General features: G+C 51.9%; 8 protein-coding genes across 8 annotated transcripts; 3 read left to right on the top strand and 5 right to left on the bottom strand.

Moving 5' to 3' along the window:
* Window positions 1-849: 849 nt before the first annotated feature.
* On the bottom strand, window positions 850-3,678 carry N7443_002835 (uncharacterized protein; the record flags this gene model as incomplete). The annotated part of the gene is made up of 4 exons (XM_056882891.1): window positions 850-907; window positions 964-1,130; window positions 1,184-3,298; window positions 3,367-3,678. The coding sequence occupies 4 exons, from the start codon at window positions 3,676-3,678 to the stop codon at window positions 850-852; spliced, it is 2,652 nt and encodes an 883-aa protein (XP_056744732.1).
* A 215-nt stretch (window positions 3,679-3,893) lies between these two features.
* N7443_002834 (nuclear cap-binding protein subunit CBC2) lies at window positions 3,894-4,674 on the top strand (the record flags this gene model as incomplete). Its single annotated transcript, XM_056882890.1, has 5 exons — window positions 3,894-3,959; window positions 4,003-4,127; window positions 4,180-4,224; window positions 4,276-4,467; window positions 4,545-4,674. 5 exons carry the CDS (start codon window positions 3,894-3,896, stop codon window positions 4,672-4,674), a joined length of 558 nt encoding a protein of 185 aa, XP_056744731.1.
* Window positions 4,675-4,817: 143 nt separating this feature from the next.
* N7443_002833 (pyridoxal 5'-phosphate synthase subunit PdxT) lies at window positions 4,818-5,680 on the bottom strand (the record flags this gene model as incomplete). Its single annotated transcript, XM_056882889.1, has 2 exons — window positions 4,818-5,388; window positions 5,448-5,680. 2 exons carry the CDS (start codon window positions 5,678-5,680, stop codon window positions 4,818-4,820), a joined length of 804 nt encoding a protein of 267 aa, XP_056744730.1.
* Window positions 5,681-6,011: 331 nt separating this feature from the next.
* On the top strand, window positions 6,012-7,298 carry N7443_002832 (4'-phosphopantetheinyl transferase family protein; the record flags this gene model as incomplete). Its single annotated transcript, XM_056882888.1, has 1 exon — window positions 6,012-7,298. One exon carries the CDS (start codon window positions 6,012-6,014, stop codon window positions 7,296-7,298), a length of 1,287 nt encoding a protein of 428 aa, XP_056744729.1.
* Window positions 7,299-7,905: 607 nt separating this feature from the next.
* Window positions 7,906-8,834, bottom strand: N7443_002831 (1-acylglycerol-3-phosphate O-acyltransferase SLC1; the record flags this gene model as incomplete). The annotated part of the gene is made up of 2 exons (XM_056882887.1): window positions 7,906-8,069; window positions 8,123-8,834. The coding sequence occupies 2 exons, from the start codon at window positions 8,832-8,834 to the stop codon at window positions 7,906-7,908; spliced, it is 876 nt and encodes a 291-aa protein (XP_056744728.1).
* Window positions 8,835-9,573: 739 nt separating this feature from the next.
* Window positions 9,574-12,094, bottom strand: N7443_002830 (anaphase promoting complex subunit bimA; the record flags this gene model as incomplete). The annotated part of the gene is made up of 4 exons (XM_056882886.1): window positions 9,574-9,645; window positions 9,703-11,154; window positions 11,202-11,530; window positions 11,584-12,094. The coding sequence occupies 4 exons, from the start codon at window positions 12,092-12,094 to the stop codon at window positions 9,574-9,576; spliced, it is 2,364 nt and encodes a 787-aa protein (XP_056744727.1).
* Window positions 12,095-12,788: 694 nt separating this feature from the next.
* Window positions 12,789-13,359, top strand: N7443_002829 (SND2/TMEM208 family protein; the record flags this gene model as incomplete). The annotated part of the gene is made up of 2 exons (XM_056882885.1): window positions 12,789-12,797; window positions 12,847-13,359. The coding sequence occupies 2 exons, from the start codon at window positions 12,789-12,791 to the stop codon at window positions 13,357-13,359; spliced, it is 522 nt and encodes a 173-aa protein (XP_056744726.1).
* Window positions 13,360-13,939: 580 nt separating this feature from the next.
* Window positions 13,940-17,605, bottom strand: N7443_002828 (uncharacterized protein; the record flags this gene model as incomplete). The annotated part of the gene is made up of 3 exons (XM_056882884.1): window positions 13,940-16,643; window positions 16,702-17,418; window positions 17,475-17,605. The coding sequence occupies 3 exons, from the start codon at window positions 17,603-17,605 to the stop codon at window positions 13,940-13,942; spliced, it is 3,552 nt and encodes a 1,183-aa protein (XP_056744725.1).
* Between the last annotated feature and the right edge of the window lie 302 nt (window positions 17,606-17,907).

Raw genomic sequence — 17,907 nt, 5'->3', positions numbered from 1 at the left:
ATGCCTGAAAGGCCTATAAAAAGAGGTAAGACCCTCCCATCGTCCATCCTCAATACCCAGAGTTCTTGAATAAACCTCAAACCTCCCACAATGTGCATCTTCTGGAGCACAGAGTACTACCTATGCGGCCACACCCGCTTTAATCAGTCTCGAAGCAAACCCTGCCCCAAAAAAGCCAATTGCCCCCAGCGAAAATACATAACCCTCCAAACCAACCTCCAAACTTGCCAAGTCTGCTGGGATGCAGGAGACAGACGAGTAAATAAACCATTTGCTAAAATGTTAATTAGACACGCCGCTGAGCGCCGAGAACGCCAGCAATGCAAGGCAGAACGAAGCGGTAGATGTCAAGCCCAAACGGTTTCGGAGATCCAAGCCGGCGCGGAGGGCGAGGTTGAATGCGAAGCAGAATCAGAGGGGGATGAAGTCGAAGATGCAGGTAAAGGAGTGGATAGTGAAGATAAAGAAGGACCAGCCGGGGAAAAAGAATACGAATTCACAAGCGGGACTGCAAGACCAGAGACTCCTTTGATCCACTGGAAGGTTGCCAGGTGGCACAAACCCCATTATGATGATCTGCCTAGAGTATGTGATCCGGTACGGCTGGGGTCTATTAGGAAGGATTATCGGGCGCAGAGAGGGAGGACTTGGGAATGCGATAGATAGTTCGTTCTGTTCAAGCTTGGTTTGGCTGTCTAGATAGAATGAAGGATCATGTTGGAATATTGGAAGTCGTTTGAATGTTTAACGCTATCCTAGTGTATAAAGTGAATATCGTGGAAACTACATCTGCTTGATACCGTGTCACGCAATCGTTCCATGGGCTGAAAACCTGACTCATATCCCCATTCACAGGCTGGTATTAAGTCGCTCGAGACGAGTTGTAATGGCGTCGATGACAGCAGACCTAATTCTTCCAGTTAATAATGCCATAGTAAGATATTATGGGGGGCGGGGACTGACTCTCGTTCGACCATCCTCATTGCATCTGCAACCTTGGCCCGTTGCAAGCGGTGCGGCACTCTGGGTTGAGAACTGGGGGAAGCAGGGCTACCAGGCTCAGTGGGAGAAGGCACCTTAGCTGCAATAGACTTGGTTTCCGCCATAAGATCGAAAGCAAGGCGTTTGACCTGTGATTTGTTAGTCGACAGTTCCAACTAAGACCGAACGGGCTGTATCCTACCATGTCCAAACGCTGCGCCATGCGCTGGTTTTCCTCCTCCTCCTCCTTGGACGGCTTGTCGTCAAAGGATTCAGAAAGGGTATTAACCTCTGCGACCCATGACTTCTCCTTCTCGCTGAGGGGGCGGCCACCAGAGTTCAGAACCTTCTTGCGCAAAGCCTCGTACCGTTGGACAAGTTGATCCTGTCTGTCTCTTGCTGCCTGCACCCTGTTGTCTAGGGCTTTGCTGTCTCGGACTCCTTCCTGGCGATTGCCGTCTTCGTCAATCTCGCTCGTCACGCCCTTGATACGCTCTGCAACATCAGACAGCTGCCTGAGCTGGTCCTTCATCTCGCCCTGCAAACGCTCGCAACGACGGAACAGATCTGAAGCAGCTCGCTCGAGGGCATTGGTGTGAGCAGAAAGCACACGATGAGCAGTGGTGACCAGGTCCAAAGTCGCCGGAGACATGCGGACATGTTCCTTGAGAGTCTGTCGCTGGCGGTGAGGAACATGCTTCTCGACAAAGGAATCCAATGGCGACTTTGCGTAAAGAACGGCGGGAACTTGATACGGAGCTCGGCGGGGTGGCAAAGGGTTAGAACCAGGCACCGGGGACTTGTTCTCATACAATTCCATTGCCGCGGAGAAAGACTCCTCCGGGGCATCCATAATGGCAGCGTATGGGTTCGAAGGGTGGTAGGTGATGAGCAGGTAGCCGAGATCGTAATCATAGAAGAGTAGGGATGCAGCCAGGTGCTCTTTCTGGGCAGTAACATCCGTTTCTGACACCTGGAGAATCCGTTGTCTTTTGATAAACTCTCCATCGCAGATTACTCCAAGTCGGAATTCCGAGCCAGATGCATCCTCTGATTGCAACTCAGCCTCGAGTCTTTGCGCCCAAGCAGACATAGAAAAGGACACGACGTTGGTTGGGGTTGTGACGAAGAAGGAATACCTTGAAAGCACATCCTTGGTAAAAGTAGGCCAGGCAGTTGAACTGGCTTCGCCCGTTTTGAGGGTGTCAAGCGATTCAACCAAGACCATGTCAGAAGGCCCCGACCAAGGAGCTTCAAAGGTCGAAGCCTTAGTGGTCTTCGGCAACCACTGGCCTTCAACACCGTCGAGTTCCAAGCAGACGTGAACTCGGCCGTTTGTGCTGGAAAGGCAGATAACAGTGGCTGAGAGCTTGTCTTGTTCGGTAATTTCCACAGCCAACTGCTCATCTTCACCCTCCATCAGGTCCTCGACATTGAGTCTGGGAGCAATCACCAGGATGTCACAAAGATCCAGATCATCTGCCTCGTCACCAGAATCAAAGCGGAACGGTCCTTGCAAGCGCGGAACAGCGCTCGGGTTGATAGGTCGAGAGTAGACATCCGCGCCCACGACTGCACCAGATGATGGCCCCAGAGATACCTGGTTATCAATTTCACGCAGCCAGTCAAATTGCTGTCGAGCCGCCGCTAGCTGCTCCTCTTGGTCTTCACCGCACTCTTGAAGCGCCGCTAGTTTAGGGCCATTGGCGGCGGAAAGAGAGGGAATTGTGGTCGAAGGAGCTTGCCATTTAGCAGGCAGAAGGGGGCAAAGAGCATAAAGATCTCCTGGTCGCATTGCAACCCAGAGGGTCATCGGCGCCCAGGCATCCTCTCGTTCGTCTCCATTACCTGCGAAGCAAGCCGAGCTGGCCTCCATATCGATAATGTCCGCAGAAAATCCCTTATTGTTACTAAATTTGGAGGGCGCAAAATCCTGGTCGGAGGAGGTTCCATCGATGAGCTTCTTGAGATCCACGGCCAGTGTAGGCTGGTCGAAGGACCAGTGGTTGTTTCGGTCCAACTCCCAGACCCGCACTGCTGAATCCGCAGTGACAGTGACAATGCAACCATTGAGGTTTGTATGTAGTCCGAGGGGGTGCCACAGTGCTGAAACTACCGGTGCCTCCGGAATAACATGCGTAGTAGGGCCGAGCTGGTAGGTCTTCAAGCGGATCGGAGATGAGTCGGTCGACGAGAGATGCGAGGCATCTGGGAGGACTGAGATGTGTACTGTATGCTCAGTGACGATCGCCAGGAAGGCGCCATTTGGCGAGGGGAGAATCTGCTTGATCAGGCCGTAGACGGGCACAGCTAGAACCTGCACAATGTTAGCCGCGGTCGATTGGTGCGGTCCTAAGATGTTCCTATCAATCGGTATATTCTTACCCTGTAAGATGGAATATCAGATCCATCTGTCGTCTCCTTGGCTTGTCCAGCGGCAGCCTTCTTTTGTTTGCTTTGCTGTTCCCATTGATCCTTCAGTCGCGCAAGGTTCGACCAGCGAATTTCATTATCAACGACGGCGAAAACTTCGTGTCCTCTTTTCGCGATAGTCCGTGTCGGTCCGTTCGTACCAGAAATGTTCTTTTCGTTTTGCAATCCCTCCGCAGGGCTTTTGACTGAGGTGCTGGTGAAGAGGCTAGCACCAGGCGAGGGCCGGCACAGCCAAGCCGGCGCATAGCTGTTGACCTTGGGCATTTGAAAGTTCGATAATCAGAAGCGACAATAAAGGAGGGGTCGCGACAAGGCTGAAACCTTCGCCCAAGAGAAACGCGGGCAATGCTGACGTTGTTGATGCGTGGAATTCTTGCGCGCCAAGATCTTTGAGCTCCGAGCTCCTTGTCCGCCTTTTACCTTCAACTACGAACTTCTCCTCCTCCCATCCACCCTCCTTTCTAACCCCGTCTTCCACAATGAGCTTGCTGGCAATCAACACAGTCGATCGGCTGGATCGGCCCAGTGCCTATTACGTTGGCAAGGTAAGACCCTTGCGCATTACGGTTTCCCGAGTTTGCGCAACAGGCGGGTGCTAATGGAAATGCGCAGAATAAGCGACGCAGATATAATGACCGGGATGATGAGAAGCCAAAAGAAGAAGATCCGACAGACAAGCTACGTAATGCCACTACGCTCTATGTGGGCAATCTGTATGTTCTGCCCGCGAACCAGCAACCGGGCAACTTCACTGATTGATCACAGGTCCTTCTACACTACTGAGGAACAGATCCACGAACTTTTCTCAAAGTGAGTCCTCTGGAACTTGAATATTTTCTTCCTTTAATAACCGAAATCCAGGTGCGGCGAGATTAAGCGCCTTGTCATGGGCCTCGATCGGTTCAACAAAACCCCCTGCGGATTCTGCTTCGTCGAATACTACACCCACCAAGATGCTCTCGACTGCATGAAATACGTTGGAGGTACCAAGCTGGACGAGCGAATTATTAGAGCCGATCTAGATCCCGGATTTGAAGAGGGCCGCCAATATGGGTATGTACATTATTTGGAATGCGACAAAGACCCGAGGGCATTCCTGCGGCAAGAATATGAACTAACATACAATTCAGACGTGGCAAGTCTGGAGGGCAAGTGCGTGACGAGTACCGTGAAGAATACGATCCTGGCCGCGGTGGTTATGGCCGTGCATATGACGAGCAGCGTCAACGGGAGGAGGATGAGTACGGCGCCGGCCGGTAGGTGGTCTTTTTTAATGGAAAACTCGGCATTGTTGGTACTGGAAAATGGCGCTATTTTCAAAGGCGTAACTTATTAGAAGAAGCTGGAAATTTCTATTCACCCGATACCCTATTTACATGTCTTTTGAAACTCCTCTATATACTCTATTGTGCCAGTTTGTTTCTTTTGTTCACTGCCTTCTGCACCTGGTGCAGCCACCATGCATGGATTCTGGCATCTCCCGTCAGCTCCGGGTGGAAGCTGGTGCCGAAGACATTGCCCTGTCGCACGGCTACCACGTCACCAACCTCTTGATCTGGGTTGATATCACGTCCCTGGGTCGCGCAGCGAGCTGCTGGTCCTGACAATGTGGCCAGCACCTCAACATGATCAGCCATGGCAGCTTCAGCTACGGAATCTTTGGCCTGCCGGGAAGGTGCAACGACAGTCTCGTCCTGCTGGATTTCCTCGACCTGGATACCCTCGTGATGCGGCAAGATGCGCTCCACAATTGGAGCCCGAATGAAGACTGCGGGGAATGGCGGCGCATCCTGGCCCAAGAACGGCAACTCTAAAGGGCCTTGAAAGCTCTCTGTCTGCCGGCCGAAGTGGTTGCGGTTGACTCGAACATCAAGACCACCAATGAGCTCTTGACCACCCTTCTTGGTCTTGTTGGCAGACTCGGCAAGAAGAATCAGGCCTGCGCAGGTGCCCCAAACTGGCTTGCGAAGCACCCTATACATTTGCCACATTAGACTGAAGTACCTTCCACGCCGAGTGCATGAAGTACTTACTTGACAAAATCTCTCAGAGGCTCCAAGAGGTTCGACCTGGCTGCCACCAAAGACATAGTTGTACTTTCGCCACCAGGTAAAACGAGTCCATCACATCGGGCTAGCTCTTGTGGCGTTCGGACCTCAATAAACTCCCATTGTGTCGAATGATGCTCTCCAGCGGCTTTCTTCAGCAACTGAATGTGCTCGAAGAATGCGCCCTGCAAGGCGAGTACTCCAACTGTGAGGGTCATGTCTGTAGTAGAAGAAAGTAGACAAAAAAAAAATAAAGATGCCACTGCCTGATTCGATGTGACTCTTCTTGCACGTGATTCTAACTTTCCGCGGGGAATTTGCTTATCGATGAGCACGTGATCCGATAAGAGTGGTGTTCCTGGGCTCTCGTCAGATCGTCGCGGGGCAACAACACTTCAACCTAGATATATAGAACGACAAAATTCATGATGCTTTTTTGCTGAAAGATCTGATATATTACGAAGACTTCCTCCTGGGCAATCTCGTCTACTCTTGTAACCAGAAGAGTGCTCTCAGTTGATCTTTCTGGTGTCAATCACCTACTGAGCAATGGCGCTCAACGAGATCAGCATTGAAGATATCCAGAAAATTGAACCCAAAGGACAAGATGAGGGAAAGGCATTGCGGGGCCTCCCAACACTAGCACGCTGGTACATCGACACTCGCGAATGGGACACCAAAGGCCTGGACCTCCCGCTCCTAGAAACATTACGCCCCCACGAACAAGAGGCCGTAAAGCGATTCTACCACACCGCAGACAAACGCATGTCCTTAGCCTCACACCTCCTGAAATACTTCTATATTCACCATGTCTACGGCATCCCATGGAAGACCATCATTCTCAGCCGCACTGATCCACCCCAGCGCCGCCCATACTTCAAATCCAGCACAGCGAACAAAATCGAGTTCAACGTCAGCCACCAAGCATCTCTTACAATTCTCGCCGGAACCGTCGAGCCAGATGGTTTGCAGCTCCAGAAGCTAGCAGCTGCACATATCCCAGGAGAACGACCCCAGGTCGGCATCGACATAACATGCGTCAACGAGCGCAAACCAATCACAACATACGCAGCGCTAATTGAACACGTCGATATTTTCAGTGAAGTATTCTCAATGCGCGAACTCGACACAATGAAAAAACCACAATTGGTCCTATCCCAAGCTCAGAAACTGGGCTATGCCCGGAACTTCTCATTTCATCGTGAAGACGACGTTGTCCGCTTCGGGCTTCGTCTCTTTTACTCATACTGGGCTCTTAAGGAAGCATACGTCAAAATGACTGGCGAAGCTCTACTAGCGCCCTGGCTGCGCGAACTCGAGTTCACGAATGTGATTCCTCCGGATCCTGTTGAGCCATTGCTCGCATCCAAATCGTGTTCTACTCCTGGTCAGAAGATTCCGCAGTCGCCGAAGAACTGGGGCGCGCCGTATACGGATGTTGTGGTTTCCAAGGGTCTTGAAATACTCAAGAGTGTGCGGGTTGAGCTGGTTGCATTTGAGTCGGACTACATTGTTGCTACTGCGGGGAATGGGTGCACTGTTGGTGTGATTCCTCAGGTTGTTCAGGGAGGGAATCCGAGTCGTCTAGGAGATGAGATTCGCGTGCGGTTGTCGGGTGGTGGCGTTGAGTATCGCCGAATCCCTATTAGTTCTAAGAGGTGTCTTGGGGATATAGATCCATGGAATCTGCCGAGTGCGCTCGATGATCCGTGGCTGCCGATGCAGGAGGTCGATATTGACCTTGATGTTCGGGCTTGTGCTGAAGGTCGCTGTTCTCATCCGGCTGAAGGCGCTGATATTCTTTCAGCTGTTTCAGCTATTAAGGAAAGGCGTTAGGCGTGGCTAAGATCGCGAGCCGGGAGTTTTGTTTTTGATTCACAGAGCATTTGTCCCGAGACAGGAGTCCATAGACGACTATGCATAGCGATTTGATAGAACCACGCTTTGAAACATTTTCTTTTCTATTAACAATTCGTAGGAGGCACACAGCAATGCAGTAACAAAAATCAGGTCATGGGGTCTTTTCATGCTAGGGATATCTACGGTCATGACGGAGGGGAGAATTCAAGGGGGCTTTAAGAAAGTAATGGTCACAGCAACAATGGGGGTTCAAAAATGATGCCAAATACAATGCGAAGCCGTGGCTCATCTAGCAACAAGCCCAAAGGGACAACGGGCTAATCAAGTGTCCAGGTGATGTTTTTCAAGGAAACAACTTTCAGTAAGACCTGGGTTCTTCGTCTATCCGCGGCTCTGTAGCGATCAAAGGTATATACCGAAAGGCGGAAGGCGAGTATACAGCAGCTAGTTAGAAGTAGCTGGTTTCTGGTTGTTTTAGGCGAGTTGAAGGGAATGAGATCGGTGGTTTTGGGGGGAAACAACGGCTATTCCTGGTTCATGGCCAATAGGTGAGAGTTGACTGTAGGAGGCGGTGGTTCCATGCTTAGATCTGAACAGCGGTGGAGACTCCGTTGGCACGGCCATCGACCTCGGTCTTCTGGGTGTGGGCCATTTCCATAATGTTCTTGAGCATTGACTCGCGCGTGGTTTGAGTAAGACTGTCCACGTCTTGGGTGGTCAAGTTCTTAGTCTCAATTGGAGGTAGGACTGGATATTGTGTTAGTGGTAGATCTATTACCGCGGATTCCATGACTACTTACCCCTGATCTTGATGGAACCGGCATTGAACCGCAGGTTGCGAGGCGACATGACGTGAGAGTAGTTCTCAATAACAATAGGCACGATCGGCACACCAGCCTTGACAGCCAAGTGGAAAGCACCCTTCTTGAAAGGCAGCAGAGTGGGCTCATCGGAGTAACTCCGCGTGCCCTCGGGGAAGATGAACACGCTCTGGCGATGAGTCTTCATCTCAGTGACGGCACCGTCAAAGGCCTTCATGGCAGTCTCGCGATTTGCACGGTCAATGAAGACAGTTCTGGAAAGAGTCATGAACCAACCCAGGAAGGGGATATTCTTCAGCGACTTCTTAGCCGTGACACTGCAGTAAGGCGGGAAGACTTCGCCCAGCATGAGGACATCCAGCTCAGTCTGGTGGTTACTAATGAAGACGGCCGGCCGGGTAGTAAGGTGCTCCTCGCCCTCAATAATATCGAACTTGACACCGGTGGTGAAGCGCATCACCCACTTGAAACTGCGGGCGGTGGCCCATTGGGAGACACGGGCGTAGCCGACGAGGCGGAGAACGATGGAGGCGAGGACACCGTAGGTCGCACACAGGAGTAGGGAGCCATAAGCGGCGAGACAGCGGGCGGCAAATGCGGCGCGCGGCACTTTCTGGCCAAGGGCGAAGAGCGACAGTGTCACCACCACGAATGAGCTGATGCCCGAGAGGATGTAGGAACTGATCGACATGATGGGATCAGGAACAGAACTGTTGGGACTATATGGTCAGCGGCGTGGAATAGGGTAGAAGCCTTGGGATTTCCGTACCTGAGAACACCAGAGTAAGGCGGCCACTGCCCAAAATACAAAAGATATGAGAAGAGCAAATCTCAAGCGAAAGCCATGGGGTTCCAAAGGTTCGGGGATGAAGCTGCTTTTTTTGCCCGCGCCGACTCACCGCCAGCTGACCGTGGCATATGACGGCATCACGGCCTTGCATGAAATGCACTGGGGTCGCGGGGTAGTCAGACGATAATATTTTGCGGGGGACCTTGCTACTTATCTGGAACTCAACTGATCAAGTATTTGGACTAGATAGCCACTGGGTCTCCAGGGCTGGAAATAGGTGGTGTTTTCTACTTCATAACCCGTGCAAGTTTGAGACGGATCTTGAGGTATATATTGGAGACACAGTCGAGTCCCACCTATGTGCCACTCAACTACTAGCGCCCTACATCTGTCCCAAAGTAATACCTAGGTACTAATGAAGTACCCATCTAGATCGTGGATTATCAATAATGGATTATGCTTATGCCATCATCGTCATGATGCCCATGAGGCAACGCTCACTAATGTACAAAACACCAACCCAGATGCCAGATGTCTAGACCTGGAAAAAAACTCCCCACTGATGCTGTGCAGAAAAAGGACCTGAACGCCGAGCTCATAAGACGCGACCTCAAATCGAAAAGTGAAAAAGCCGTGAGGTCTACGCCATGTCTTCGTCCTCCATTTCATCATCATCCAATGACTCCATCGCATCTTTGATGAACTGTGCAGCCTGGGTGGAAATGTCAGGGGAAAGTCGATAACCAGAAGATGAAAAGGGAAAACATACCTTTGGGTCCAAGTTCAAGGCCGTAGTGAAATGCTTGATCGCATTGGCCTTGTCGTGGAGCATTTTGTACAGTTTGCCCAGGAGGTAGTGCACGTTCGCTTCGTCGGGCGCCATGTCCTTGAGGACCTTCAATTCCGCCAATGCAAATTTGAATTCTTGCATCTTCATGAGAACGCGGGCTTTACGGAATCGCGCCAATACCGAGTGTGGTGCTAACGAGCAAGCCCGCTCGTAGTGAACCAAGGCATTTTTGGGGTTGTCCATTTTCTCCAAAACCAACCCAATACAGCAGATAAGAACTGCATTGGTCGGGTTAATTGTTGCCGCGTTGCGGAAGTGCTGTTCGGCAAAGTCCAGTTTGCCCATTTTATCGTACACCGTTCCCAATCCGTACCATGCGTTGTAGTGTCGATTGTCAGCTGTGATTCCGTGGCGGTAGGCGTCGAGGGCTTTGTCGTATTCCTCGTTAGCCACATACTCGTGGCCTTGGAGGGTGAAAGCGTAGGCGAATTCGGGGTCAATCATCGTTGCACGCTTGAAACATTTCAAAGCTTGGTCATGATCCCGTTGGTGAGAAAATGAGTTGCCGAGGACACACCATGCCTGGGGCGATAGTCGGTCGGCTTCCAACGACTGATGAGCCAAGTAAGCCAGCTCTACGTCGCTCTTCAAATGCCACAGAACAGTTGAGTAGATCTCCATATCTTCAAGCCGTGACGGTGCCAAGCTTTGTACCCGAGAGAAGTATTTGGCAGCGTCCGTATACATGGCTTGTTCGAAGTAGGCGCGGCCAAGCTGGGCGAGAACCCAAGGGGTTTCCCGTTGGCCTTGTGAGAGTGAATTGAAGTGTTGGATAGCGTCAGGGCACTTATAACGGCTCAGAGCACAATACCCAGATGCTAGTTTTGTGAAAAGTCCCAACAGCCAGCTTAATGCCTCCATTTCCTTCGTTTTTTCGGCATTCTTTGGCAAGGGCGGAGCTGCAAAGGTAGACGGTACAGAAGTCGCTCGGTGGTCTTTGCCATCATGATCGGTTGATTCCATAGGTTTGCGATTGCCACTCACAACACGCCCAACAGTTGACATGGTAGGTCGTCCTTTAGGGTGCATGCTTCTCACTTTCTTCACTTCGCGGCCATCTCTGCCAATCAAAGTCGAGTTTGAGAGTTTGCTGGTAGTAGGCTTGATTTGGTTGAAGAGTCTGACGCTACGGCGCTGGGGAGCGCCTGGCTCAGTCGGTTGAGGAGGTAGTGGATGAGCAACCTGGCCAGAAACAGTGCGTTTGCGATCACCGATCCGGGGGGCAGGTGGAGGCTCTCTTTCCGAAGGTCCCATATGCGGGTCCTCTGGATCCGGCCTTGTCTTTGTCCGAGGTCGAATGCCCGTAGGGCGCATCTTGGGAGGGGGTTGCCCGAGTGATCCAAACTCATTGTTTGGATTGTGCGATTCTTCCTGGCCGGGGCCAAAGGCGGCTCCCATGCGGACTCCGGGTCAGTTACCCCGTTTGCTATGCGAAAGTCATCCGATCCACTACTTTGCGGCGTTTCCATGCCCTCGTGAATAACTGGTGGTGCAACCGATGCAACACTGACAGAACTTCCATTGAGCTTCTCCCAGAGCGCAGAGCTTCCGTATGTTGCATCGGCATCATTACGTGAAGCAGGGACCATAAAAGGATCAGGAGCATTGTGGCCAGTGTGTACAGGGAACGCGCCTTCCGTAGGCGTAACACGATCAGGCACGAAGTCCTTCTCTTCGGAAGACGAGGAAATAATGGCGAGCAGTTCGGGACTGAGCTGGTAGATATTAGGAACTCGGATGTTGACACCTGATCACAGATTAGCTTAATTCGTCACTGCTGTTTGAGATCGAAGGACGCACCCGTTGCGCACAAACCCAGAAATGCATCCCACATGAAGGGATTGAGTTTCAAGGAGTCCACATAACAATCCACTGCTTTGTTGAGGTCTTTGTGCGCATGCCAGAGCTTTCCTAGTAGGCAGTATATGGCCGCCGCATCTGGCAGATGTTGTCGTTGTGTTTCATTGTGTTTGTTCCAGTTGTTCTTGGTTGCCCACAAGCTTTTGCTGCGCTCTAGTGCCGTTACACCATCCAGGTGTTTGCCGAGATCCAGACATGCCTGCGCGAAGACGTAGGCGCAGCCCAGGTGTAGGCCTCGAGAGCCGGAGCTCTGACTGTGTTCAAACGCGGCTTTGATCTCTCCATTGTGTAGATGACAGAGCGAGATGAGGTATTGCGCTTCGAAAGAACGGGGTTCGTAGGCGTGAAGGCGCCCAGCAAGGAACAGCGCATTGCGAATGAGATTGTTGTCGAGGTGGTAGTAAACGAGGTGCCGCAACTGGCTGGCGACGTGCCCAGTCGACAGAGCCATGTTGATAGCACACGCGCAGGTGAATATGAAGGAAAGAAAGGATCAAAAGCAGAGGAATTATCGGTTCTTTGAGATCCGGTGCGCACCTAAGTCCGATCGCAAAGCACCTTCCGAAACGCGGGGAGGTGACGCGATGTCGATGCAGGTACCAAAGCGACGAGGGCCATCAACGCCAGCAGTGAATCCCCGCTCCGTATCTTTGTCCTGCCTGGGTCGGATCGGAGGGTAAAGGGATCCTTCCGATCTCAATCAAAGACGCTCACGGTGCCAGCACGGGAATGTAAACGTCCGGAAATGGTAAGCACGAGAATATGTCGAATGAGCCCAGCCGAGTACGTGATCTGTGCCGAGTCGCGCTCTTATTGTGTCACTGTCATCGTGCTGAATATAAGGAGAAGTGAGTGTTCGCCGGAAATCGAGTTGTTGCGTGTAGCTCGTGCCTTATTTTGGTTGCATTCGCCCACTGTCTGTGGATTCTGCCGAGCGGTGAGTGTTGTGGCGGGCAACAATCGCTGATCACGAACACGAGTTCAAGAAGTACACCTTGACTAAGATCTGTTCTTTCGTCTTTGTCTTTGTACAACTCTGGGTTTGAGGTGTTCAGGTCAGCTTCAATCGTTTCGAGAGGTCGCAATTCTGGCTTAACTCCTTTGTGAGATTCTGTGACCAGCTGCCTAATCCGTCACCTTTAATTATGGCCCAGGTAAGCTTCAACGGAGCTTCTACGCAAGAGCTGTCTAACATGAGATTAGAAAGCGGCCAAGTCTTTGGCTAGCCGCAATGCGGCGGTCCTCAACCGCACTCACCTCATCTCGGCCGCAATTCATATCATCTTCCTCTTCCTCCACTTCATGTTCCGGCGCCCCGGCTCACTGAAACGTTATATCTTCCTTGGTGTCCCAACTCTCGTCATTGAATTCTACTTGGACAAAGTTGGCCGTCCGCGCTATAATGAGGATGGCTCCCTCCGCTCGGCCGGCGAGGATCTCAACGCCACTGGTTTGACCGAATACATGTGGGATGTGCTGTATTGGACTCAGGGCTGCATCGTCGCTGTCTGCATCTTCAATGACCGTGCTTGGTGGCTTTGGGCCGTGGTTCCCCTGTACTCGATCTATCTAGCCTATACTACAATCATGGGAGTGAAGAAGGGATTCGCTGGCATGGGTGGTGGCGGCGATGCCGAAGGCGAAGAAGGTCCCAAAAGCAAGACGCAACAGAAGAAGGAGAAGCGAGGCGATCGGCCCAAGTACAGAACCCGTTAAGCCTACGAGGCTCTGAGAGGTGTCAGATGCATCTAGGATGGTATTGCTTTTGGCATTCATCCTTGTTCATTCGTGTTTCATGCATCCAGTATTCTCATGCAGATACCAGTCACCAAATATTTTACGAAATAAAAGTTGATCAGCATGTGCGAGATGACTCGTTCTACTCGATTGGGGCACATACATGGTGGCTGCAGTCAGGCAGGCAATTGTGCACGTGGAAGACTACACCTCTATTTGAGTCCATTCGTGGCGGTATTCGTACATCAAAGCATTTCATTATGTACTGAAAATACAACGCTACCCTAGAGACCTCCTCATAAAAGGACGACACATCAAGACAAATTGAAAACCGAAAAAAACTTGAAAAAACATAACTGTGCATATGGGTCGTGAACATGTTGTCGTTATGACAAACTATATGGGGAATTATGCATCGACAGATCGAGCATCACATGCCGCTAGCAGTAAACCCAATCTTGAGGCGGCGTATTTGAAAAAGATGGGGGTGTAGGGCAAAGGAAATGAAAGTAAAGGACACATGACACTGGCACCTGTGAAAAGAAAAGTTTGAGTTCATTCAAAGCTCATCCCTCACTGAAGAGGCCACGGACTTGACGCTGCTAGTCGCATGGTCCACGTGGGACGAAGCGGTCTCAGCGGCCTCAGATGCAACGCTGCTTGCACTGGAGGCAAGATCAGCCAGTTGAGCCTGGGCGCTCTGCACGGCAGCAGCAAGGCGGGCAGTGGCGCTCTCGACAGCGCCGGGCTCCTCGCCGTAAATTGCGGCGCTAGCCTTAGATTGGATATCCGCGATAGCATCTTTGGCGGCATCGACGTAGCCAGGCTCCTGCCCGTAGACGGCGTCACTAACCTGTGCAGAGGCAGTAGAGTAAGCGTTCGCCGCAGCATCCGTAGCCTTCTCGTAGTGACCCTTGCGAGTGCCATAAATCCCGATGCTTGCGGCCTCGACCGCAGCGTGGAGTTGATCGTTGGCGTTTTGCATGACGTCTTCCACACTAGGAATATTGCTAGCATATGCGTTAGCAGCCGAAGAAGCTGTCTCGTAAGCCTCGCTAACATAGCTGGAGGCAGATGACAGAGCTGCAGCCGGGTAAGGTGTCTCATAAGCGACACGAAGCTTGCTCATAACACTCTCGGTAAACGAGGGCTGCTTGCCAATCAGAAGCTCAGAGACAACATCCTGAACAGCAGCGAACTGCGAGAGCGAGTCAGCAGCCACCTGCTGCAGGTACGGAGCAGGGGTGCCGTAAATATGCTCGCTAGCCTTAGAAACGAGGCTTTCCCAGTTCTCAGATGCCTGGCTGGAAAGAGACTCCAGTGGACCAGGGGTAGTTCCATAAATCGCAGAGCTAGCCGATGCGGATGCTAGAGAGAGAGAGACCGAAGCGGCAGAAATAGCAGCATTATATCTCGAAGAAGCGTCGTCAATGATGCTCTGAGACATGCCATCGTCTGCAGCGGAGATCGCTGAGCTTGCGGAGGCAACGACAGCGACAAGATTGGCAGATGCCAAGGAGGAGGCGTGCTCGTATTGGGATCCAGCCTCTTGAATCAGGTTTTGGAAAACACGAGGGGCCGGGGTGGGTGTCGGGGTACCATAGACTGCTTCAGATGCCGTGGAAACAAAGGCAGTGTAGTGGTCGTGAGCCAGGCCGACTGCCTCGTAGTAGCGCCGCTGGGCATCAAGAACGAAAGGCTGAAGTGCTGCGGAGCTGGTCGCAGGGGCATTTTGTGTGACCTGAGCCAACTGCGCAGAAGCGAGGCTTAGTCCTTCACTCAATCTGGACGATGCAACAGAGGAGATTTGAGCCAAAGGTCCGGCGGGTGTGGGCGTGGCCCAAACAGCGCCAATTCGGGACTCGAACTCTTCAGTTGCGTACCTCACGGCCCCGGAGTAGGCGGATTCAATGGAGGAGAGAACCTGGGAATGAGCGGGAGCACTAGATTGGGACATCTGGCCCAAAACTTGAGACTTGGCAATGTCGTACAAGATTTTAGCTTGTGCGGTCGAGTCGGCAAAAGCAGAGCTTGCATCCGAGTAAACATCTTCTGCCTTGCTCGCGACCTTTTCTAACACGTCTTGTTCATCATTATCAAGAATGGGTGCTTGATGCGAGTTGGCTTCTGCAGCAGCAACACCGAATGCGGGCCGTGAGGTGTGACGATCTTCCTGAAGCTCATCGTTGAGGATAGACTCATGATCATCGCCATCCTCATTCTCGGCATTGGCAGCGAAAGTCGAAGAAACCGACTCAGAGTGCGTCTCGCTGGTATCTTCCTCGTCTGTAACAATGTCGTCTTCAGAGGACTCCGAGGCAGCATCAACGGTCTCATGATCTTCGGCATCTAAGCTCTCTTCGGACTCCATAGGCTCATCCACAGGCGTCGGGCGTGGCGGAGGGGCATCGGTTCGGGTATCAAAGTTGTCACTGACCTCACGAGCAGCAAGTTTCCACATCCCAACATCCTTCAGTCTGATGAGCTCCTTAGCAGTGTCCTCTGCAACCTCCATACCGCTACCTAAGATCTCACTTGCTACGGTCTTAGCCTCAATGACTGACTTGTGGTTCATGCCAACCTTGCGAATTTCGTTGCGCCAGTCCTCGAGCTGAGCTTTGAGCGCATGGTATCTGGCCCAGTCTTTGTAAGTGACACCATCCATCCATGCCCAGCGCATGCCAATTTCCTGCAAGCCTAGGTCCCGGATATTGTCCAGAACTTCAAGTGTCGAGTTGATAGCGGCTGTAACACGGCGGACGAGTTCATCATCGAACGAGATGGACCACTCGCGAAGAGTATGAGCACGATCTCTGACCGCAATGGCAGAGTTGCGGATTTCGCTGACAAGCTGCTCGCTAGCAGATTTCTCCTCTTTCGGAGCGTCTTCATCTGGCAGCGATTGTGCGAGATCGTTGATATGCTGCTTGACGACAGAGAGCTTTTGCTCAGCGACAGATTGGAGTGCAGTGGAAAGGCTTTGACCATGGCTCTTGGCACTGCTCGCGATGAGGGCGGTTACGATTTCCTCAATGCGTCCCTCGAGATCCTCGACTCCCCTGTCAGCAGCAAATGCGAACTTGTCCTGCCATCTCTGAAGATCCGAGTCAATTCGCTCGCGAGATTGCTTCGCTTCTTCCTCGGAAGAGAGTGTCGGCTTCGCAGGAGGAGTCACGACCGTGGAAATGGTGGAAACGGCCGAGGTCTGGGGTTCAATCTTAGTGCTGGAGAGGGTCGTGGAAGCGGATTCTTCAAACGTGGTGCTTTAAAGTTCAAAATCAGCAAGAAAGTTTTCAAAAAAAAAAAATCGCGTTGACCTACTTATCCATGTCCTCGACAACGGCACGAAGATGTTTTCCCTCCCGGTAGCTAGCGAGGCGCTGTCCAATTCTCACCAGTTGGGGCTCAACCTGCTCTGAGTAGAAACCTGTCATCTGCGGCCACAGCGAACTGTTAACGAAATAAACCACCGATGACCAGGAAGAGCGGGCGCCTGGCATAACGTGGGTAGTCAGAACATCCTGACCAGTGGCGTAGGTCTTGCCGATGAAGGGCTGAGACCGGGTGTAAAAGGGCACAAAATGATCCCAGTAAACTGTCTGCGCAGCGCTGTTGGCCTTCTGGTAATAAGGAGATACCGCTGCCTTGCTCTGCTGTATGTATGGATCAACCTGGACCAAGTAAAGCTGATGCGCTTGGTCTTGAGCTGCCTCTAGACGCGGAGTCACTTGAACCTTCCATTGCGCGGCGCCGTATGCCTGAGCTTTTTCCAATGTAGGCGCGCCATATCTCTCATATCCAGACTTGGCGATCTTTGAGGCCGGGATATAAAGTTGCTGGTTAACCACTTCCACGTAGGGACGGGCTTGATCAACGTAGGGAGCAGCGTAGGTATCGTAATAGGGAGTGACGTAGGGCTCCACATGAGACCGAGCAATGAGATATGGTTTGCACACCCGAGGCGATCGATCATTCAAGTCCGCAATGTTGGAGGGACAGCGTAAGAAAGGCGTGAGAATCGTATACCAAATACACAACCTAAGGAGACTGAGGGTTAGTTTGGGATGCGCCGAAGGATGTACCCCCATTCATACCGTAGGACCAGCCCTATCGTCCACCGAAAAGTGCTCTTTCTCTTCTGAACTTGGCCATTTTCAATCCTTCCATTCGACTTGATAGCCGATTCCGATGCATGGCCATTCTGGGTGCTCATGAGAGCTGCCATGGCTGCCGGACAGTCGAGACCAACCCTTGTGCAAGTTTCCGCGAGAATAACTCCGAGTCGCACCAGAGAGGTGGCTTCGTGAGAGATTGGAGCTGAAAAACTGGAAAACTATTGCTTCATCGGGTGTCGTAGATGACTTGTGCACGGAGGTAGGAGCTCCAGAAAGAAAGTCGTAGGCGGAATGCTCGCGTCAGGTCTTGGCACTAGCAAATATTCACGGGCTGCGACAGGCCGCGGTCTAAGCGCAAGGCGTGGTTCCGAGGTAGATGGTGAAGAGTGTAGTGTTTAATTCTTCGACAAGC

Source organism: Penicillium atrosanguineum (assembly GCF_028827265.1).
Source record: "Penicillium atrosanguineum strain IBT 20685 chromosome Unknown utg000002l_segment0_segment0, whole genome shotgun sequence".
In the NCBI taxonomy this organism is placed as follows: domain Eukaryota; kingdom Fungi; phylum Ascomycota; class Eurotiomycetes; order Eurotiales; family Aspergillaceae; genus Penicillium; species Penicillium atrosanguineum.
The sequence above is the reverse complement of the archived record's forward strand: the minus strand, read 5'-3'. Positions and strand labels throughout refer to the sequence as shown.